General features: G+C 38.3%; 1 protein-coding gene across 5 annotated transcripts in view; it reads right to left on the reverse strand.

Moving 5' to 3' along the window:
- KMT2C (lysine methyltransferase 2C) overlaps positions 1-24970 on the reverse strand; it is a 229757-nt gene that overhangs the window by 105062 nt on the left and 99725 nt on the right. For all 5 annotated transcript variants that reach the window (XM_019655384.1, XM_019655383.1, XM_019655381.1 and 2 more), the window contains exons 7-9: positions 12754-12916; positions 5371-5542; positions 3417-3531 (exon numbers count right to left, since the gene is read on the reverse strand). In XM_019655384.1, the coding sequence (XP_019510929.1) occupies positions 3417-3531; positions 5371-5542; positions 12754-12916 (450 nt within the window). The remainder of the gene's footprint in view (positions 1-3416; positions 3532-5370; positions 5543-12753; positions 12917-24970) is intronic.

A 24970-nucleotide genomic window follows, 5' to 3' on the forward strand; every position in this document is an offset into this window, starting at 1 on the left:
CCTCTGCCAGCCCCCGCCCCCCACCCCTCCTGAGGGCCGCCCCGGTGGCGGGGCAGAAACCGAGACACGACAAACCGGGGAGCCCAGGGCAGAGGTGCCAGGAGTGTGTCTCCGCGCAGGTGGGTGAGAAGGAGCATGCAGGAAGACCAGACGTATTCCGAGGGGTTAGGTTTTCTGAGAACTTGAAAGTTTTCATGGAAGTGCGAACCTAAAATAATATAAAATTAACTGGCCTGCAAGGGTACCGCTATGCAGACCTGGATACCTGCATTTAGCATTTGGGTTTATTATGCTACCCCCAGTGCTGTCAAAGACGTAGGAAAAAAAGAAAAGATTTCACGTGGTAAAATCGTGCTGAAAAGAATGGGACGTCCGGCGGGCAGGCCTCAGCGTTACGAGCCACACGGGAAGGAGAGGTGGTCTCCACACACACGGCCTCACAACAGTTAGTCTGCGGCTCATACCAGTCACCTTATAAGGAGGAACTGCTGTTCCGTGTTGTAGCAACAGTTGGATTGGTACTCCATCTATTACAGATTTCAATTGTACCGCAGTGGTGGCCTGTGAACCAAAAGCTTTACAGAGTGGCTGAGTGACACTTCGCACCGTCTACCGTTCAAGGCCTGCGGGCTGGCGTCTGTGGTCTTCTTACTCTCAACTAGCTAACAAAGTCATGGCGTCATCAACACTATTTTTATACCAATACTTATGCAGAAGGCATGCTCTGTAGCTAACGCACTGAATTGGACCTGAAAAAATACCTTTCTATTAAACCCAGTCTTGGCTATTTAGTTTCAAGACAAAACTAGTTGTTTAAATTAATATTTACTTTATAAACACTATTTACTTTTATTTTTTGAGTTCGTGCAATTACTATAAATAAAAAGTTTATTCCTAGCTTCATGCTTGTTCTATAAAATTAAGATTATAATTTTAAAAAACCTTCATTGTGGGGGTGAGGGTAGAGATGGCCTATGGACCTAGACAGGTCTTCAGTTTATTATGATCTACATCCCAGTACAAAATAAAAATTAGATCAAGAAGTATTTCTTAACGTAGGGAGAAAAGCCCTGTCACTAAGTACAGTATGACTGCACAGGGAGATAGGATAATACAGAGTGCCAAAAAATGTATACACATTTTAAGAAAGGAAAAGTGTATTCAAATTGTAATATTCAATATATACCAATAACAAAAGATGAATACAAGTCACCTTTGACTTCTGCAATTACAAGAGGTGCTCAAAGTGGTTCCTATCAGCATCCAGACACTTCTGATTACGGCAAACTACTGCTTGAACAACGCTGAGCAAAGTGTCCACATGTATACATTTTTTTTGGCACCCCCAACATTACATTATAAGACAGGAAACCTGAGTTTTAGTTCCTATTCTTCGTCTACAAATCAGTAAACTTGGACAATTTACTCAACTACGAGGCTGGTCTTCAGCAGCTCTTAATTTAGAATGTGTTCATTTACCCATACAGATTTCAAAGAAGGCAAGCACATGAGCTACTTTATGACTGATTTAGCTTAGAGAATATCCAAAGAAAGGTCACAGTAAATATTTTTTGTAAATATCTTCTAAACAGAAAAAGTTTTAGTAAGGGTTGGCCAAGTGGCTCACTGGTTAAGAGTTGGCTTGGGAGCACGAGCTCTGAGCAGCAGGGCCGCCGGTTCAGATCCCACATATGAGGGCCAGTGACACTGCCCTCCACAGCTAAGATGCTGAACCACAGCTCGATCTGGAGCTGGGCTGCCGTGAGTGGCTGGCAGCTGGCGTGAGCTGCTAAGAGCCACCATGAGTGGCCGTCCAGTGGCCAGCGACCGATTTGCCTCACCCAGGAAGAGCACAATGATAATACCAACATGGGCCAGTGAAGCAACGTCCTCCACAACTAGACTGAAGAACAAAAGGACAGCAACTTGTCTGTTCCCCTTCCCTGATTCCCCAATGCTGTTCCTCTCCCCCAATTCCCCAATAAAATCTTAAAAAAAAAAAAAGTTTTAGTCAGTTAAGAATTAGTGGTAAACAGATTATTCTTACCTTCTACTTTTGCTTTAAGAATTTAAATATTTTGTGCTTCCATGGGCAAATAATTCTAAAATTGGCTGTTTACCTGGTACTATTACTAACTCTGCCCATAGGTACAGTTGTCAGCCAACCTACAGGGCTTAGAGATACAGAAGACAGAACCTCAGGAGATGTACAGAGACCAGCGTGAACACCTCAGAGTCATAAAGATGCAAACAGTAAAACAGGTGGAAGATGGGCGAATCACTGACTCAAAGAATATCCAGAAAAACTAAAAATAATGTCAAGTACATCTTAAAGGTGTCCCACCAAGCAGAAAGACTAATGGTGGTGGCTGGACATGATCTGACTTGGTGTGCTATGTACAGTCAGTGATAGGTACTAGGTAATATCAAGCATATTGATTCCCTAAGAAATGAAAAGGAAATGGAAAAATGTCTACAAATCTTGTCTAACTCTCAAAACCCAAGAGAAACTTTAAACAGCATCTAAAACATAAATATCTAAGTCAATCATAACTTACTAAAACTACCAGGGGAGGTATTATATATACATATATATACACATATATATACACATACACATATACACATATGCAATTCCCAATATTTAATACAAGTGTATACATAAATATATGTACATATAAAACTCACTGTAAAATCACCTAACGGCCAATCTATCAAAATGTAATGTACTTTATCTCTGGATTTTAAATTAATGGATTTAAAAAATCTATCTCTGTTTCAGTATCCTCACATAGGGTTATTACCTAGTTCAGAGATTCTGGGAAGATTAAAGATTAATCATTTAAAAACCATTTCTAAGCCATGAAGTACCATGCATGTTAGTGAACAGATTCATAGCAGCATTTTTATAACAGCCTAAAATTGTGCACAACCCAAATAAATGATAACCAACAAAACTGAGTCAATAAACAAACTGTGGTGTCTCCACTATTTGGCAACAACATGGGTGAATCTCAAATTATGTTGAGTTTAAAAGTCAGACCAAAAAAAAAAGAGTAAATATGTTATTTATATAAAATTCTGGAAAATGCAAACTGATCTAAGGTGTGAGAAAGCAGATTGCCAGGCAGACGGAAGGGTGATGGTGAGTGGACAGTTGGAGGGACTCACGGGTACCATGGAACTTTTAGGGGTGATGAACATGTGCATTATCTTGAAGGTGATGAGGGCTTCGTGAGTGTATACATGTGTCAAATTATAGACTTTAAATATGTACAGTTTATTGTATATTAATTATACGTCAATAAAGCTTTTAAGTTGATAGCAATGTATAGATTTAAATAGGTATCCGATTTGTCTGCTCTATAGATAAAAAAAACATAGATGCTTTTTTCTTAAAAAAATAAACAACTTACTTTGCATTTCCAGCCATTGGTTGGTACTGATTTCATAACTGGTTGAAGACAAAAAGTATGATACCCTTTGTCACACGTATCACACACTAGCATCTTGCTATCTTCTCCCGATTGTCTAAAAAATAAGATAGCATTAATGATGCCTGATCTTTAAACTTATGTTTGTAACATAAGTAATCATCTAAAGTAAAGAATCAATCCTGGGAACTGCCCAGTTCATAAATAATTCAGCGTCTGTTTTGTCTGCACACAGATAATGACAAAGGTAACCCCCTGGAGAACGTGACAGACATCTTCCCAAGGTCCCTAAAGGATTCTCCTTACTGAACGCTCGCCTAGGGTGAACCTGCATTAGTCATTTTGGGATTCCTGCAAAGAAGGAGGGTTATGGCAAGATGGCTGACCCTGATGCTACTTTCTGAGTATCTCATACCCATCCTTTCTTGGGGAAGGAACTATAACTGACAGGTGATGCTGCGTGGAAAGGAACAAACCACGGCACAGTGAACTGGAAAGACACTGTCATAAAATAAAAAGAGGATCAAATTTGGCATCAGACCTCTATTTGTATTCAGACTGCTGTGTCTCTAGCTGTGTGACTCCAGAATAACTTAGACTTGAGTTCTCTTAGTTTCAGATATAACATGTGAATAATAACCAAAGATTACTGTGAGAATTAAGTTTAATTCTGGTTGAAGAGCTTAGGCTATTCATTAAGCAGTAAGTGCTAAATAAATAGGTATAAGAATAATAATCTTCTCATTATTATTAAGAACTGTACTCAAAAACTCTCTGCCTTGATTCTTGGCTATTAATCACTCTCAGACACTAAGAATTTAATTCAAGAGGAGGGGAAGAGAACCACCAACGGGGAATGAAGAAGAGCTGAGAGGAACCGCTGAAGGAACACCTAGGGGTAAATGGAAGTAAAAAAGGGAAGATGGGTTAGTTGGCCTCTAGTTATCTCTCATTCGACTAACAAATTCTACATATAAAATTGCATATTTTATCTCTTTACATGGAAAGATCTTGGAGGAAAAGCACTCTTTCTTCAAGTTCTCTTATTCTCTCCCAAGAAACTAGGCACAGATACAAGGTACCAAATAAATGTTTACTGATATTTTCTTTAATTTTGACCAAAATATAAAAGTGCATGGTCCTTACTCCATATAACTCTAAGATATTGATGCTTATTGGTATCAAATTAAATTACTAACAAAACAGATTGATTCTGGCCGTGGTGGGCATAATTTCTTCTGGTTACGAAAGTCCTCGGCTTGAAAATAATTTGAAGACTGCGCTGGATGTGGGTAACATCCCCAAATTATCATGCTAATTAGTAGCAGGGAAAAAAAATCACAGAAAAGATGGGAGAAATGACCTAAGGATGGAATACAACCCACAGGAAAAGATAACCCCATTGCGAAGGTTTAAATGCCATACGACACTTTATTTCAGTATTATGGTGACTAGGATTCCTGATGGTAACTGTCTTTCAGACACAGATTTTTTTTTAAATGGTAATCTTAGTATAAACTGTTCTTCCTGAAATGGAAAATGGCTCGCTCTAATGACTACTTTCTGTAGTTAGAGGCTTATTTTCCTAGTCAATCTCCTCCCCAGTCTTCCTCAACAAAAGCTGCTTTATTTTCCTAATGTTTATTTCAAATTATTAATATCATTCATTTAAAAATCGTTGGCAAATTTAAATTAGCTTTAAAGGCAACCAGAGGAATTTAAATGATTAAAATTAGTTTTGTTTAGATTTGTTTCCAAGTCATCTCAATGTTAATCCACACCTAGCGTTTAGTTTCTAAGTTAAGACGTGATGACGTTGATGGGGATGAAGAGCTGCAGGAGGAACAAGCTTCATCATGTTACACAAACCTTTCGCCCTAACAGTAGGGTCTCTCTCAAACTCGATACACACCTTTGAGTTGAAATGGCAACTTACTTGCAGTTCTGGCACACTTTGCACTCGGGACATTGCCACCCTGCACGTTTTAATGGAGTGACCGCTATATCCAGGCACATTCCATGATAGTGCTGACCACAAGTAGTACAAAAGAACTGATCTAAGAGGTCTCCCGGGCTGTCGCACACTGCACAGTTTGCATCTTCCTTTGCTACAATTAACAGTAAAACAATGAAATTGTTGTATAAGAATTTAATATTTTTCTGACTTTACAGTTTAAAAATCACTTGAAGGGAATTTGCATGGTAAATCTTTCAGACACTTGACGTTATCCACATTGAAGTGCTATCCAATCAGAGTAAGGTCTCAATAAAAACACTGTAAGATATTTAATCTAAATTTAATCACATTAATTTTAAGCCTGTAGTTTTACGATTATTTGTGCCTACACCTATGAGACCATAGCAGTTCTTATTTAATTTTATATCCCTAATACCAATGATAATGCTGGGTGCCTAGTTAATGCTCGAGATATGCTTGCTGAAAAGAACCAGACAGGAAAATATCAACCGAGACACGCTTTGCAGTGTAAAAAGAAACATTTTATTTGGATGTTAAATGTGTTTTGAAATTAAGAAAATCAGATAACAGACAAAATTAAGAAATGTTAATATCAATTAGATAAAGATGCTTCCTAAGCATAAATAGACTAATTTTTATTCAAATCAAATACGGTTTTTAATGCAGGAAAAGATGGTACGTGGGAGAATAGGAAAGACAGAAGCTCCATATTCGTACACAAACACTGTGCTTCATACACTAAGTCTGTATTCAGCTCTACTACAGTGTACATAATTATGGACATCGGCTATGCCCTAAATGGATCAAAAGAAATGGCACTTTTTAACAGTTCTTGTACACTAAAACAAAAAATTGTACGAATCAACTTGCCTTGCCAAGTACACAGTTAAACACATGCACATTACAAAATAAGGAAAATATTCTAAAATCATACCAATTTGATAGTACATATATATGTGCCTACATCTGAAACATGGTCTCAACTAAATGGTTTGATATAAGTTGACCATCCTAGGACCATTTCAAATTGTTCCTATGAATTTTTTTTCTCTTTCATTTTTTGAAGGCTTGGTCAGTCCTCTCTGGATATAAACCCTTTTTCTACCTTCTTCCTTTCCCAGCCGAGCATCTTGAAACACAGTAATAATGGATTCCTTCTGTCAGCAGTCGTCAACGGGCTTTGTGGGCCATCGAACTGGCTGATGTACAGACTTTTTGCTTCCATTTTGGGGTCTTTTTAAAATGGTGAAGACCACTCATAGCTTGAGGGCAGTATACACACCCAGGCCCTGGGCTGTATGGTGCCTGCAGGCTGGACCCCTGGTGGCTCCACACCCACTACTCATCTGAAGCTACTTTAATGAGGCTACCAATGACCTATGAACTCCAGTGCTTCCTTTTTAGATCTTACCTTATCTGCACTTGGCAGCATTGCCCCATTAAAATTCCCTTCCCCTGGCTTCTATGATGGCCTCTTTGTAGGATTTCTCCTTAAGTTTCTTGCCTTCATCTCCTCCTCCTGTGTTGGCTTTTGTACTTCTGCACTCCCTCTAACTGCTGGGGTCTCTTAGGACTTCATCCTGTACCTTCTTTTCCAATTTCCCATGGCTTCTCTTTGTGATCATATCCACTCCTATGTCATAAAATACCACCCATCATGATTCCCAAATTGGTATCACCAGCCCCAAACTTCTTTCTAAACCCCAAAGAGTTATTTTCAGATCTTACTGGACCTCAATAGCCAGATATTCTAAAATTACTCAACACCTCTAAAACGAAACATTTTTTAAGCCTAAACCTCTCCCTTTTTTCTCAAACAGCCGGATAAAAGCAGAAACTTTACATTCACTGTTGACTGTCACTCTTCCCTGGCCCAACATTTCCAACTGGACACCAACTCTTGTTGAGGAAACTTCCTACATGTCCCCCTTCCTTCGATCTGTACCGTTCAGTCCATCACACTTGGCCTTGGTAATGGCAGTGACTTCAGAACGGCATCGCTGCTGATGGCTCTGACCTCCTCCCTAAGTCATCTTCTACACATCCAAAACAATTTTTTCAAAAACTGAATCTGTTATGCCCTGCTTACATGAAAACTTCATTATTACTTCCTTTTTCACCTAAAATAACAACAACAAAAATCAGAACTTTCTAGGATGAAGCAAAGACACAAACCCTTGCTTCCTTTTCCAACTGAAGCTCAGAGCCACTCCTGATTTCCTGGTCCTACCAGGCCGCTTGCTGCACACACAACACGACACACGGCTCAATGCCTGTGTGCGTGGCTATGCTCTGTTCCCTCTGCATGACAGTCTCTCCTTTGTTGTGCCTCTAGCCCGGTCCAAAGAGGCCTTCCAAACTCTGCTAAACCCAGAGTCCCTGGATATTCCATGTTACCACACCTGAATACCTGTTTAGCTGTTGACTGTTCCTTTCCCGTATGCTGAGAATAAACTGTCACCTAATTAATCAGAACACAGTGCCGTTGAAGGGTAGGAACCTTGTCTTTTCCAAGTTTGTGCCAGGCAAGTGAGAATACAAACCAAGTCTTATTAAATATATATTTTAAATAAATGACTTGCGTCTAAAATCACTTTTAAATGGCTCTTTAATTGATAAGCATTTTAAAATAAATCATTAATTTAAAAATGGAAATGTCATAAATACACTTTTGTTAGAAATGACATAATAGGGTAAATTATTTTTCTTAATACTAAAAGGGAGCACCAATACTTACTCTTTCAAGCTACGTACATTTACAAACTAATCTTTGATATCTGCCTACCTTCAGAACGTATAGCACAAATACTGGACTCTGGTTACCTGAAAGTTCCTCTGTCTACTGTAGTTTGCCAGGAACACTGTCTAAAATGATTCTGTGAAACTTTGTAGAGTTTGCTACTCTGACACTTCAAATTGCCATGGTAGGTAGCTACTAGCAATGTGGCTACTGAGCAAATGAAATGTGATTAGTCCAAATTGAGATATGCTGTACATAGAAAATACACCCAGATTCCAAAAATTTACTAGAAAAGTCAAATACCAGAAAATTTTTTGATTACATGTTGAAATATTAATATTTTGTATATACTGGGTTAAAATTAATTTCAAAAAAGTTTTACGGTGACTAGAAATATTAAAATTACTTTTATTAGCCACATATTTCTATTGCACAGCACTGTCTGCTACAGCAAAGCCCATTCTGCAACAAGGTAACTGTGTGTATCACGATAGCAGAGATTACTTTTTCACTCCATGAGTTTCCAGCAATTCCTTAATGACAATACTGTCATGTTGTTTAATTAGTATGGACCATTGGTAATAAATTAGGCAAAGAAAAACATCTACATGGTACATTCGGTCCAAAAACATTTACTATGCATTATGTAAAAATAATAACAGAAAAAAGTACTACATAAAGAAATGAAGTTGGTTCCAAACACTTCCCCAATCAAGGAGAAGATAACATGCAGAAATACTAAAACAGCCTTTCGGAGGTCATGCATAAGAAGATGATACTAATGGATAGTGTACATGTCATGTCAGATTATAAGTATATGTACATATACATACATACGTGTCCGCACACCACAGAGACATTAAGTTTGAAGCAATAACCAAGTGAGATTTTTCTTTAAGCAGGTGGAAAAGCAAAAGAGATTGAGTGAAAGGCTAAAGCTAATTTGAGAGGACAGGAGTTCCAGGTCAATTTGGCTCCAAAAATCATGCTCTTTACTGATCATCAACATGGCCTCCCAGTGGAAGGGCCAAGAAGGTGGAGAGTATCTGAGTATGTACAGAAGTAGCAGGTGCCAGCACAGGCAGAGAACGAAGAAGCTCAGTGATGTAGGGGAGCAAGGAAAGAGCAGGAGGAACAGAAGGCTAAACTGGGCACAAGGTCACTTCCTAAGTGACAGCTGTGACAAGAGAGGAGATGGAGGAAAAGACGAGAACACTGAGCTAAATGACAAGGAAGCTTATCAGAGACCCTTCAACTTGGGCACGCTGGAAGGTGAGACTGCTGCTTAAGCAAGTCTAGAAGCCGTAAGAATAAAAGCACTGGTATAAATAAAGAGCAACGAAAGTGAAGCTGATGTCAGACAGCGGATGTCAATTTAAGACGGACTACATCAGCAGAGCGCGGTCACTTCCATCAACGCCGCAGCAGCGTCACCTATGCTGTCATGACCGGGAGGACACTGCTGGGTGACGTGCCTATCACATGGATGCTCTAGAAAGAAGAGTAAATCACGGATGTTGTCCAGAGTCTGGCCCACATAGCAGGCAGGTAGGTAAGGAAGAAAGGTCAGGGTACTGACTGAATTCAGGTAACAGAAAAGCAGCAGGACTTGGCGTCACGAGACACAAAGACAACCAAGAACCTGAGTTCAGAGTTAAAAGCTTAACTGAAGTACAGCAGGTTAAAGCTGAGTGGTGAGAGTAACAGTGCTGAGGGAGGAGAGGGGATTAAGAGAGTAGCATTCCCATGTCTGAACCCTGCAAGACTCCTCCTCGCCGACAGAACAGAGCCCAAGCCCTTTCCCTGTGTGATGGCGTCTGCTCTCTTGGTGTGGTCTGTACTACCCACCCAGCAGACACTACGTTCCAGGCACAACGACCCCGTCTGCTCCACAGTCATGCCACGCTCCTCCCTTAAGGCCTGTGCAGCAGCCGTTGCATCTAGCTGCAACGTCCTTTCCTCTGAGCGGCATGGCGGGCTCCGTGCCGTTCAGCTTTCCCTGCGAGGCCACCGCTCGGCAGCGGGATCTGCCTATGTCTCCTGATGCATATTCAGCATCCACTTTCCGGCCCTCTCATCATGAAAATCACGATGGAGCCATGACCAGCACTTCTCTACGACAGACACCCGGAAGATGTTTTCTACTGACAAGCTTGGCCTGTCACAGATGCCCTCTTTGTTGGGATTTCTTTCTAATGAGGTCTGTGTTAAATTTGTCAACTTTTATAAAAAGATGTCATGTTACTCTTAACTCAGCTTACTATCATAGCATGCTGCTCTCCACTTGGTATTACACTCCATGTATACATACAGCTAAAGCCTTCAACAAAAGCTAAAACAGCTACCTTTTTGTAAAGCAATTCATATATACAAGGTACAACGCTACACGATATTCATCACTTAATGTCATTTAAGCCTCATAATAACACTCCCATTTATGATACCCCATTTTTAAGACATAAAAAATTACATACTTTGTGCTACCAAACACAACTAGGACAGCTAGAAAGGCTAAAAGAGTTTATGAAGACGATTGTGAGGTCTTGTATATTATCCTATACATTCTATCTGCAATATTCTCTATATCATTGGATTAAAACAAATGGTCAGAACATTGTGTATTTAGACTGCATGGTTCAAGGCCCTCAGGAAACAGGCTTCACTCAGCTGGGCTTTTTTAGTCTGAAACCATTGGCTTATTTTGAGGGCTGTTGTAAGAAATTGCCCTGTGGGATCTGTTTCTTATACTTCAAGTCAGCTATTCTAAGAATTTCTCACTGCGGTGTGTAGCGTATGTGCAGTCTCAGGATCAAGTGAATTCTTGTAACATTACTAAGAACCAGGTAACTTCCTACTTCCTTCTTCGTGTTGAGTGCTGGAAAGCTCTGCAGCCAAGCTGGAGGCTTCGGTTTCGGCAGTGGGCGGGCGTCTGCGTATCCGCCTGATCACGGCCTTCGTGTTTATCCTATCCTGAGTCTCCCATGGCTGAGTTTCCTTGCTTATTTTTAGTTTGATTTTATCTTGCTGTTCATGTATTTTTATGAGTCTCCACAAGTCTGTTTTGTTACAAGGCACAGGAGCAGTAACTGCCAGCAAGGACGTGTCACTATTTGCATGATAAATGACAGCCCATCCTCTCACCTCAGCTCTTACAGTTCATTACTCTACAAAACGATTTATGACCTCTAACATACAAATGAGGTCTGCCCTTAGAACACAGCCTGCAGGAGACAGCAGTGCTGCCACGAAGGGATAAAGCATCTAACATTAGAAACAGCCATAGAAAAGTTGGCCTTGTGTAAGGAGGTCTAGAGCACGACTGAGTACAAAAAAGGCTGAATAAAATTCAGGTTCGTAAACACACACACAATTGTTTTACTCGATGAGCAAAGGGTACCATGCCACCCAGCATACAATCGCCTCTGATGACTGACATGGTGGTTTGATGCACTTAGAGGAGTGGTTCGCTACAGGAGGTCTGAAAACGAGCAACACCCATAACGTGGCTATGCCGGATTTAATAGTGTGTCAACCAAAAAATTTTTAAAACTTTAAATCCCTTATTAGCCTAAATACAATTTGACATTTCAGTTTGCTTTACCTATGGTTTATATCTGTGTAGTGATTAAGGGCATTATGTTATATGTGTAGACACAAAATAATAAAAAGATGAAATGATGCTACTGTAAAAAGATAAAAAGTAATGATTATGAAGCTGACCTGTCCTTGAGACTCCTTCAGTTTAACCTTATTTATGTTTCACAGAGCTGGGAAAGATAGGGACAAGCCTTTACTCCTGTCACTAAGAAACAGTAAAAGCTACCAATTCTGTACAAAGACTGAGTGAGGCGTCACAGAGGTTTCCCAAGACTGGAAGCCCCACTTACTAGGGGGAAGGTCCCAAAGCACACGTGCTCACTGGGAAGCCACATGGTATGGAAAAGGTAAGATCTTTGTTCAATGATAAAGACAGGAAATAGTTATAATTTTCTGTATAACATAAAATTCAAACACGTGAACATGTTCACCTAATTATAAACACTGTTTGGAAGAGAAAGGAAAAAAGCACAACTGAGGATCACAGCTAACCAAGACAGATGAATGAAGAAGCCCTGACAGAGGTTCCTACCATGACTATCAGGGCGGTCCGGTTTCCGAGAAGGTGTGTTGTGATCCTGTTCATGTACGTCCTGAAGAATCGCCTGACTGAAGCCCCGTCTAATTTTCCAAATGGGTGTTTTTTTTGAGTAAACGACACTGAATACTGTTTAAGTTTTTAAGTGACTTACTTTATAGTACATATTAAAATATTGCACACTCTATTTCTATCTATCTACACTGGTTTAAAATTTCTTTAAATAAGAATAAAAAACATGCGAACTATATTTGAAATTTTGAAGAAACAACTTTTTGGCTTTACCGTCAATGACATGGTTGATAACAGATTCCCCCCAAGGACCTCTGGCAGAGTCCTCAGATTATCAAGATTATGTAACATTACCTTTTAATACAAGTACAATAACATTTAGGGAACTTACAACACTTGTTATTCTAAGTGATACACTGATAAATGCTTAAAGAGATGTCTACAGTAAACTTACATCTTTCAGGAGCTTGATCAATGTGTTCTGGACACAGGAGGAAGAAGTGACTGAAATCCTGAAAGGTGCCGGCTCCAGCAGCACACGGGTAATGGTACATCTGGGTACATTTCTCTTCACAGCATTTGATAGTGGCTCCAAGGTGCTTACAAAATGCACATCGCTGAAAGGGCAAAGGGAAAAGAGATTCCTTTATAAAACCTGGAACAGGGACATTCAAATGTGGGGCTAGGAAGGTATACAAAGTCCTTGTATATTACTAGTAAAACTATTGGAACCCTTAAAATACCTAATAAAGGACCAGCTAAAAATAATAAAACCTAAGGTACTCTGTTCAGTGCTTAATATAATACAGATTCGTCCTTCTAGTCAAGTTTACAAAGTTAGCATTTCACTTTTTTCTACTGGCTGTCAAAAATGTACAACGAAATTTTTTTTAAAATCAGTAATATGATTAAAAAGTCAGGTTTCTAGTTGGAGTTTATTTTAACAGTGTTTACATTGCATCAATAAACAAATAAAATGAATACACACTATTCATAAAACCTCTATTTTTCACGCTGGCTAAAAATAATTACAAGGTAAACAAGCAATCACAGAATAAGTTAATAAGTGACACCTGTATTGTTAAAAAGCAACAAATCCACACATTTCACTGCAGCAATTACTTTCTAGTTTCTTAATAAAGGCTGGGAAAGTGAAGGAAAATCAGGTCCTGTAAGACCTCCTCCCAGCCCCCATTTCCCTTGAGAGTGGCAAAAGTAACGAAAAAAGCCCCCCACAATCAACAGGAGAGTCAGGGGCGCTGAACGTGTAAGAAGCCAGGACGGCTTATCCAAAGCTGCTGCGCTGACTGAACTCAGCTCTCCCTACGAAGGGTTAGTATTAATAGAATACTCTTGCTTAATCCACACAAGCCCATTTTGGGTGTCGTTTTCTTCGTGGAGCCTTTGCTGGGGGGCCTGTGTCATCCAGTATAAAATCTCTCTTTATGTAGAAGATGCCTAGCTGACTATCGTCTATATCCACCTCTGGTTGAGCGTTTATGCCACTGCATGGAAATTATGTCTGTTTTTCATCCTAGTCCAACATCCTTGAATAGAGAAAACCGGCTGTACCATCTTTGCTCTGTAGCGCCATGAATGCTGCTGGCATAGGGTGGCTCATAAACAGGTGTCTGTGTTTACATACACTAAACGGATGGCACCCTGGTCATCTCCTATGCAAGCGTGGCTCGTGAGCATCAGAGCTAAACCAGCTAAAGCCAAACGGGACAATCAGTGGTGAAACGGAGCCTCAAGTAAGAGAAAGAGGTGCTAAACGTCACTGTGAGTATCTTCACATGCTAATATACTTGCCTCTATATTCTGCTTGTTAAAGATTATAATAATTTCAGCGTTTTGTGTGTAAATCTACATAAGACCTCATTTGCCATCCAGCTCTTCCTCATAACCTTCAGTCCGCTGAACTGAACCAACAGAAGAAAGCTTAGTGTCTCTTGGTGTCTTCTGTACACTATGAGTACAGCCAACAGACTAAGAACTCTAAACACTCGTTATGTTATTTGTAGTATTTTAACTTTATATAATGTCCACAAATCCATAGACTAGTATACATTTCTGTTCTCTTTTTGTACTCAAGGGTGTTACTGCATTAAAAACACAGAAGGAAAGAAATAAAGCCTAATTTCTCTCCATTGACAAACTGTAATAACCACTTTTTCCATACTGGATATATTTTTAGTTTAAAGCCTCCCAAGGTCTCTGAATAGGTTCAGTATATTAATAGAACATGTATCACATTGAAGCAGTCTAAGTATCCTTGTGTCATAATGAAAAGGCAAAGAAAATGCTTAGGGAGGAAATACATTTATATAAGTCCAACCAATAGCTGAATATCGTTTATATTAACTCATTAACATATAACTTCTGCTAAACTGTTAAAATCTAGTATCTTTGTTACTTTTATAGCATATGTCAAGTTGTGCAGAAGAAGCCTGTTGCACTAAAAATGATTCTGGCAAATAAAATGTAATGACTTTTATTTAAGTGCATAATAAGGAAACAAAATTATTTAATTTGATCCTTTTCCCAGTGTCTATATCATTTTAGAAACATCAACATGTTCTCTTAATTACATTTGCAATGGAAAGTGTTATATGACATTAGCTAAACTACTATGAGAAGTCCTGGAAGGTATTCAACATACTAATTTACAATAATATATAACATTATCAGGGAATAAAGGAAGGGAAATAAAATCCTAACTTCATTTAAGAGAACGCTTCAAACCCATCTGTTATAATTACACAGCTACTGAAAGACACTTGGCATTGAAAGGAAATATATACTTTATATATAGGCTGGAATATATCATTTTGAACCAAATAAAAAGCATTTGTAAATTTGTAGAAAATATAAAAGAATAAATTTCCAGGGGAGGGGGCAATAAAAAAATTTTTTAAATAAAAAAAAGAATAAATTTCCACAGGGAACTTCTCTAATATCAGCACTTTCATTAGAAGTCAAATTATAAGGGCGGACGGTTGTTAGCTCAGGTGGTTAGAGCGCAGGCTCATAACACCAAGGTTGCAGGTTCAACTCCCACATGGGCCACTGAGCTGTGCCCTCCACAACTAGATTGAAGACAACTAAGTGACTTGGAGCTGATGGGTCCTGGAAAAATGCCCTCCGCAACTACTGAGTCGTTGGAAAAGTCATGATGTATTTTTTCTGTCTTTCGTTGCAAAAATGTGCCATGACTTTTCCGACAACCCAATACATTGAAACAATTACTTGACTTGGAGTTGATTGGTCCTGGAAAAACACACTGTTCTCCAATTAAAAACAAAAAATTTATATTAAAAAAAAAGAAGTCAAATTATAAACTAAAAATTACAAAGCTAATTAACATTTGGGGAGAGGAAGGTAAGGTAAATAGCTTTTAAAAGGTTTATCAACTAAACAATTCATTTGACTCAATATTTAAAACTCCTAAATAACATTTTTTTCTACTTTTTTTAAATCATTAAAAGAAAGGAGGAAAAAGAAAAGTTATATTTTCATATTAATCCAAGAACACATCCAAGGAACACTCTCAATGAGCTCATATTGTGAGAGTGAGTCTGAGAAACTTCCAAAACTTTCATTTCACTAGACTGAAATAGGGAATTAGCTCTCAAAATAAATCTATAATACAAAACAAAAAAGAATCTTCAAAATTTCCCATTAAGGTGCGTTATAAAACAGTAACAAGAAGCTTGAGGCTATTCCAAAGCATGTTCATTAAATATCAAGTATTTATTCTGTATCGTCTATGGCAGGGGTCGGCAAACTTTTGAGACAGAAAAGCCAATCCTGCCCCTCACAACAATTTAAAAATTATTCGAGAGCCATAAATATATTTTTACAAATAAGGAAAATTTAAAGTAATATTATAAATGAAACTATGATAGTTTTATTTTCATTTTCAATTTTACTTCAGAGCCACATGTACGTACCCAAAGAGCCGCATGTGGCTCGCAAGCTGCAGTTTGCCAGCCCCTGGTCTATGGCAATAGGCTAAGTGCTCTAAGAGATATCAAATGTTATTAATCTCCTGTGCCTACCAAAAGATAAACACTGAAATGTTTATAACACACAATTCATAAAAGTCCCAAACTGAATAGCCCCCAAATGCCCAACAATAAAATGGATCAATTATGCACTCTCACAACAGAATACTACGTAACAATGAGATTAAATGAACACCAATTACAAGCAACAATTTCGCTGACTCTCACAAATATGGTGTGTGAAAGGACACGTATGGGAAACAGTACTTGTGATTTAATCCAACTATACAAAGTATAAAACCAGGCAAGACTAGCCTATAGTGTTAGTATTGGTTACCAGTGCTTGTCTAAAGGATTGGAGGGTAGTGACCTAAAGGGAATTTCTGGGGTGCTATTATTGCTCATTTCCTGATCTGATTTCAGTTTATGATCATTAATCTTGGCTGTGCTCTTGGAAATGTATACCAATGATAATTGCATTTTGTTGTATATGCATTATACTTCATTAAGAAATTTTTTTGGAAAATTAAGAGAATTTTAGGTAAAACTTAACTTTTAATGGAAAACATTTGCCCTTTTACTTCTCATGTAAAATATCTACATAATGCATAATCATAGCAAATAACTCAAAGTATCTTTATGGCACTGTGGTCTCAAAAGATGATGGTAAAAAGCAATGACAATCTTAAATCTCATTATTGATCTGCTAGCTTTGAATGTTTATATGTATAGTTATTTTGAATTTCTTTTAAATTGATGCACAAAATAAACAATATTTTTTCTTTTTCTTTTTTCTTTTTATTTATTTATTTTTTTAGCTGAGCCATCCTGCCACCTGTTGGCAGCTCAGCAGCTGCTCAGCTTGGGCCAGGACTCGAACTGCTGTTGCTTTCTTTTTCTTTTAATAACTTTCAGTTAGAGAAAAAAATCATTAAAATTTAAAGAAAAGATACAATTATAGATTAGTAGCATAATAAACATTTTATACAGATGTTATAAAGTGCTGTCAAAAACAATGAACCTTGAACCTTATCTCATATTCTCATATCATGCATATAATTTAACTATAAAATGGATAACTGACCTAAAAGTAACTCAGGAACATGTGAAGGTATTTTTTATATAAGGCATAATGAGCATAATCCATAAAAGAAAAAATTACAAATTGATAAATAACAAACTTCATCAAAATTAAACCTTCTTCTCCTCAGGAAACACTAAGAAAATGAAAATAAGTCACAGACTAGGCAAAAATATATGATTTCTATGAAAAATATATAAAGAACCCTTATGACTCAATAGTAAGGGAAGACAAATAAATCAATTGGGGAAAGGAGGGCAAAAGATTTGAACAGACACTTCACCAAAGACCTCTAATGGCGAGTTAAGTACCTGAGGATGTTCAATCTCATTACTCAGTAGGAAACCCAAAAAACCAAGCCTGCAGTGAAGTATCACTCCACTAGAACCGCTACAATGTAGAAACACTGACAACATCCAGCACGGCAACAATGCAGAGCTAACGGGAACTCCATTTCCCGCTGGTGGAAGTGGATAAGTCTGCAGACGCTTGTAACGAAACGGGCAAACTGCTTTCCAAAGTTCAACATGCACTTTCAAATAAATATGCGATTCCAGTCCTTATTGTTACACAAGAAACATAGATACTACATGTTCCATCCGTGTTCATAGCAGCTTTACAATAATAGGCCAAAAACGGGAAGAAATCTATCAGCTGGTGAAGACATGGATCTCAAAACCATTATGCTAACTACGAAAGCCAGGCAGAAAATATTACATTCTGTATGATTCCATGTATGTACTAGTCTAGAAAATGCAAAACTATAGGAAGAGGAACCAATGAGGAATGAAGGAGCGCCAGGTGGCGTGGCGGGAGAGGACTGACCCAGAGGGTCAGGAGAACTTGTTGGGGTGCAGGAAGCACCTCTATCTTGACTGAGATGATAGTGACACACCTGATTACACATATTTCTCCAAACAAGGCATGCATTATATTGTATGTAAAATATAACTTAATAAAAGAATGACTCTGGCACAGAAAAAAACCTTTATTTATTTGATAAAAACAGAGGCACTAACATTAGAATAACTCCTGAAAATAAAATATGTACACTATGAATAAAATATAAAACCTACTACTTGAAGTCACTTGTGAATAACCCAAAGCAGGCTGAAATGGAAAGACATGTGACCTTTAAAGGAAAGAAACATCACTGGCTAAGATTGGGTTTAAATAGATTTTCAGCTAAGGGCATTTCTCTGGGACAGTGGTCCTAGGCCTCAAACAAGCAGCTTCAGTTTTACTGGTGGTAAAGCTCAACAATGCTGGAGAGGATGGAACCTAAGGGGAGGCCTGGAAAGGAGGGAGCCCAAGAAGGGAGCCCCCAAATCTGAATAAACTCTCAAATCTGTTACACCCCTAAAATGTACATTCGCAGAGGGACTCTCAGCAGCTCAGGGGATAAGGCAACAGCCAAACTGACGAATGAACTGAGATTTCTGATGTTGCCAGCAGCTGGAGTGATGCAGTTTGGAATGCAAGCACAGTCACGATAACGGCCTCCCAGAAAACAAAACAAACAAAAACCTGACATTGAACAAAACAAGATAATAGTATCCAGTATCTATAAAGTAGAATCTAAAATGTTCAGCATACAAAATATGCTGAGACATGTGAGGGGAGAAAAAACCCCAATAAAATGGGACCCATGATAAAGAAAAATATATGCAATAAAAAAATGACAAAATGAACCAAGTCTTGGAAACGTGCACAACATACAGAAAAAGCTGGTCGTAACCAGGAGTAGAATAGTAGGTGAGAACCTGAAAACTACAAAGTAAAACCCAACAGAAATTCCACCACTAGAAATGATAGTCACTTAAGAGATTGGATATTCCAAAAGAAATGGTCAATGGCCTTGAAAACAAATGAATCATTTATCCATTCTGAGGAACTAAAAGTGAAATGACTTGGAGAAGAAATGAACAGAGCTACTGTACCTGTGGACAGCACGAACTGCACTGACATGCATGTAACTGAAGTTGCAGAGGAAGAGAGAAAAACGGGACAGAAAGAGATAAGGAGTAAGGGGCAAAATTTTCATGAATTTGGTGAAAAAAAATCAACTTACAGTTTCAAGAAGCTCTGCAAACCCCAACCAGGAAGAATACAAAGAAAACCACACCTAGGCAACGTCTTAGTGAGACTGCTGAAAACCAAAGATAAAGAGAAGATCCTGCAAGCACCCAGAGAAGAGCAAAACATTACATACACAGGAACAAGGATACTACTGACACCCAACTTCTCATCAGAAACAATGGAAGACAGGAAACCAGGCACAAACAGCTTTTAAATGCGGAGATAATCAAAACATGCCAACGCAGAGCGAAGTAGTCAAAGAAAAAAAATCTTCACAACTACAGACTCCCACTTCCTGACAAAATGGAGGAGATTCAATTTTTCGTATATTTTACACTAAGTACAGCTAAACACTTTGGACGTGACACATAAGACAAAGACAGAAAGATTCTAAAAGGTAGACAGAAGGTGGCAGACCAACCAGAGCCTCAGGTGCTGGACAATGAAAACTCACAAACGCCCTAGGTTTGTTTTCTGATTCATATATACGAAGAGATGCCGAAGAAGCCAACAACCCAGAAACACTAACCGCACACACACCAAAAACGCCCAGAGAAGCCTGACCAAAAGCACGATAAGTGGCAGGCTAGCAAGACACAAAACTTAGATGATAGCCAACCCGTGAGCCAAACATCACAGAAGCCCAAGCCCCACACTCATCAGCAAAGCTGAAGGGAGAACCCAGACATCCCTCCCCCACAGGCACGGGGTATCGCCCTAGAAGGCGGGATGGGAACCAGGGCATTCACACCCACTGAAGAGGAGCAAGGCCCCCTCGCTCCATAGTGCCAGTGGGGAACAGGTGGGAATTCAACGCCCACCCAATGATAATGAGGTGCCCCATCCCGCCTCTCCCCTTCCCCACTGGGGTGTGGGCAGGGGGTGCCTACTGGACAATCAGAACTTAAACCGCTGCCCAGAGGTAACGCACCCACCCGCACCAGTGGCACTGGGGGCCAAGTGAAAAGCAGCAACCTTGTGAGACGGGGTGATATCAGTTGGGCATAGGAGAGAGTCTGAATTTTCACTCTGTCCAGTATGCACGTGCAGCCCTCCCCAACAGCACGTCAATGGAAGCTGATTACAGAAACTGGGAAACTGCAACTTCCATCCACACCTGGGAGTAACAAAATGGTGCCACCCCTTTTGTTTTGTATCCCAAAAGCACAGTTTCAGGTAAGAGTTACTAAAGGGTGGATTTAAATAAACACTATCGAAAAATAACTTGTCATACCACAACAAGAAGCAGGAAAATCTCAAAGGGAATGAGAAAAGGCAATCAATAGATGTTATAATTACTTGCCAAAGTTTAAAAGATATAGTTATAAAAATGCTTCAACAAGAAATTATGAACATGCTTGAAGCACGTGAAAAAACGTTTCAGCAAAGAAACAAAGTCTTGGCAAAGAAATACAAGATACCAGGAAGACACAAAAGGAAAGTTTAGAATTGAAAAATATACCCAGAAAAATAAAGCACTAAGTGAAGGAGCTTAACAATGGAATGGAGAAATTACCCTACCTGAACATGTGAGAAAATGGACTGGTAAAACTAAACAGATTAAGGGGACCACTGGGGCTCATAACAAATGATACAGTATTCCTATCATGGGAGTCTTGAAATATGAAAGAAAGGTGAGGCAGAAAAATATTTGAAGGAATAATGGGTGAAAATTCCAATTTGGAAAATTTACAGATTCAAGAAATTGGGTAAATCCAAAGAAGATATGCCCCCCAAACTCCATGCTAGGACACAACATAATCAAACTTCTAAAAACTAAAGAGTAAACGCAAAAATCTTGAGAGAAGAGAAACAAAACCTTATCCATAGAAGAGAAATAATTAACAGTAAATTTCTCATCTCAAACCATGTAGGTCAGAAGGAAGTGGCATAGCATTTTTCAAGAGCTGAAAGAATTGTCAACACAATTCTATATCCAACAAAAAACATCCTTTAGGAATAACAGGGCAATAAAAAATTCTCAGATGAAGATGATTTTAATTCAATGTGTACATAAGCTGACTTGAAGGTGGGTGGAAAGAAATTTACTTATTTTTTTTTCAGCTGAGCCATCCTGCTGCCTGTTGGCAGCTCAGCGGCAGCTCAGCTCAGGCTGGGCATCGAACCGCTGTTGCTCAGAGCTCGCACTCTTGAGCGAGCTCTTAACCAACTGAGCCACTCGGCCAGCCCTAAGAAATTTTTTTTTCCAGTTTTCCCTTATTCCAAGGGTATACCCCAGATATCAACAAACTTTTTCTGAAAAGGGTCAGACAATAAATATTTTAGGATTTGTGAGATAAGAGGCAAAATCAAAGATATTGTACAAGTACTTCACTATGATCAGAGAAAAAATTTCATAAATTTTTAATAATTATTCAAAATATGGTAATAACTATGATTGTTTTTGTAGCACAGGTCTACTAATGAAAAAATTGAGACTTGGGTGTGGGGAGGACAACATTTCACTTAATTGAAGTTCAAACTAACTTTTCCCTATCATCAAAGTGGATAGTAAATGTTCATCTGTTCAGTATGATATACGAGATTTTATCCATCTTTGAAAAACATAGTTTTCACACAGAGATGCTGCCAAATGATGATATTAATCCACAGGCATATAATTTTATCTGAGCATATCAACCTTTGAAAGGCATTTATAAAATTTTATTAGAGTCTTCCCTTGATCTTTGCTTTTAGCATGTCATTATATTGCAGAATAATCATTTTCAATTAAAGGATAGGTTGAAGCTCAATTACACAGTTAAAATGAATTTTGAATTATAGAAATCTCCTTTGTATTTGCCTTGAGGTTCAAAAACTGCTACTGGAACAGTAGTTTGATCTTGGAAAATATTTCTGCACTAAACTTATACGGTAATTGAGATCTTGTTTATTTTAACTTTTTATGCCATGAAAAGTATGTAAAGCATTGACATTACTTGTGATTCAAACAACAGTAGGTTGTAGAAATAACTTTGTAGTAAAGTACTGGTAAAACAGTGCTTTGCCTTGTAATTTTAGGTTGAATTCATTAGGAAATATTATTAAATCTGCAGCAAAGGTTAGTTTCCAAATCCATTAAGCATGTGATTTAGAGGTTGAGGGCAACCTTCTTATTCAGATAAATTTTAATCTCAGCCTTAAGTTCAAAAAATTACAATGAAACTTCACCACTTTTAAGTCATAAAACTGCTTCGTGATAGGGGAATTCAATATATTCAGCTTCTATTTCTAACAAAAATGCCTGGAAGTGAGATGGTGACATCCATAAGAGCGAATAAAACTCACCATTTGACACTAGCTGTTTAATAACCCATGACAGATGTAAATATTTTCTGCAAAGTACCTGATGATGAATGAAAACAATGAATAAGTAAAGCCTTTGAACACATTATGTTTAAACAAGCTTTGTAAATGTGTCCATCTAAAGCCTTTTTCTGCTCCATACTTATTTTTACCACTGTTAATTGTAACACATCTTAGCAGATTCTGCTTCAGGTTGAACTGAATTACTATTTTCTCAACTTATTTGAAAATATTTCCTCTGTAGTTGTGTTGGTTCATGCAGACTACTCATCAAGATGAATTCTTCAGTCATTTCAAACTCAGCACTGACTCCTAGATAAACAATAACTGAGCAGTACTGTTAACATCAAAAGCCTAGAAAACCGACCAGAAATTATTTGCCTAGTTTTTAAATGACTACTGATGTTGCTCACGATGTCCTCAACTTGTAACAGCTACTCTTACTGAAAAGCTAATAGTCTTTAAAAGGTTATTTTCTGTGCACACATTTCTTTGATTGCAGTCAAACATGATTTAATTAATTCACCATTGATAGATGGCTTTCCATGCTTGGCTAACAACAAATGAGCCGCTCAGAAACTTTAGTTGTAGCCTCATGCTCATTTTTCACCTTTCTAAAGAATTTCTGCTGTGATGAGATATTCCATTTTAATTTACTGTTTTTCTGATCGTTAATTTCCTATGAGTTGGGAATAGTGTGATGAGTGCTCAATCTGGTGATGTTGACATATACTGAATTCTCTTAGCATGGCTAAAGTATCACAGCATAATGCATTTAGTGCTTTGCCATCTAATTTGGTAACTCCACTATTCCCCAGAAGTGCTATAAAGAAGCCCACTTTTCTTGTTTTAACCTGATAGGTGTGCAACAGTAATCCAAGAAACAAGTTACAGGGACAATACATGTGGCACTGAAACACTAATGAGTTCTAATTCACTGGGATTTGCAGCATATCCACAACAACGCAAAGCATAAGTGGTCTCTGCAGCAACAACCCAAGTCTACACTGAAGGCCAACAAGAAGCCACAGATAAAACGCAGATGAATGAGTGTGGCTTTGTTCCAATAAAACTTTATTTATGGACACTAAATTTGAATTTCCTGTGACTTTCAAGTGTTATAAAATATATTCTTTTAATTTTTTTAGACCACTTAAAAATGTAAAAGCCATGTTGGCTAATGGGCCATATAAACACAGGCAGTGGACTGGATCTGACCCTCAGACCATAAATTGCTAACCTCTGATGTAGCCTTTAGGGATCCCAAATGAAAGTCTGTAATATTTAACGGCCCATAAAGCCTATTTTTGCCTTCCTAGCTCTACAGACTGCCAAAAACTTTTCTAAGCTTTCCGCCCTCTCAGCTGGTCTTTTACAAACTGGACAAATGTCTCAAGGGGAAAAAGGAAAGTTAATGCCAGGCTGACCACTCCGTGGGCCTTCACTCCTGCAAGTCCTCACGTCTCTGACAGTTCCTTAACACCTTTAAATATTTCATTGAAAAAATATTTTATCCAGCTTTTCTAGTTGTTCCTAGAGGGAGAGCTGCTCTAACACAAGTTTCTCCGCTAAAGGTGGAGGTGGAAGTTAATACTCTGCCTACCAGGTATCGAGACCTATAAAGCTACAGTAACCATGGCAGTGTGATATTGTCACTGGAGCATACAGACAAATGAACTAAAATAGAGAGCTTAGAAACAAATCCACACATTAAACATTTGCTAGATGACAGAGGTTATATTTCAAATTAGTGGATAAATTTCAATAAATGATGTACTAACAACTGGGTCTCCATATGTGTGAAAATGAAATTGGACTCATATCACACAGTATAAAACTCAAAAATACCTAAATGTTAGAACAAAACTATAGAAATGAGCTTTTGGAATGTATTTTCAGGGACACGTTATAAATTACTGAAAGTTTTAATTTTGAAATAAATACATTACCATGATTCAAAATTCAAAACTTTCTAAAGGGTATACAATGAAAAAACACCTGGATAGAACCACACAGGATAAATTCCCTAGAGGCAAAGAATTTTACCCGTTTCCTATGTAGCCTTCAAAAGATACTTTATGCATATTAAGTTCATGATAGCCTCTGTTCCCCCATGCTTTACATCGAAGGTATTCTTTACAATATCAAAGAATACCACTCACCTCATCACAAAGGTAAGTTCATTTCTTTAAATCAAA

This window comes from Hipposideros armiger, unplaced genomic scaffold (assembly GCF_001890085.2).
Source record: "Hipposideros armiger isolate ML-2016 unplaced genomic scaffold, ASM189008v1 scaffold_239, whole genome shotgun sequence".
Taxonomy (NCBI): Eukaryota; Metazoa; Chordata; class Mammalia; order Chiroptera; family Hipposideridae; genus Hipposideros; species Hipposideros armiger.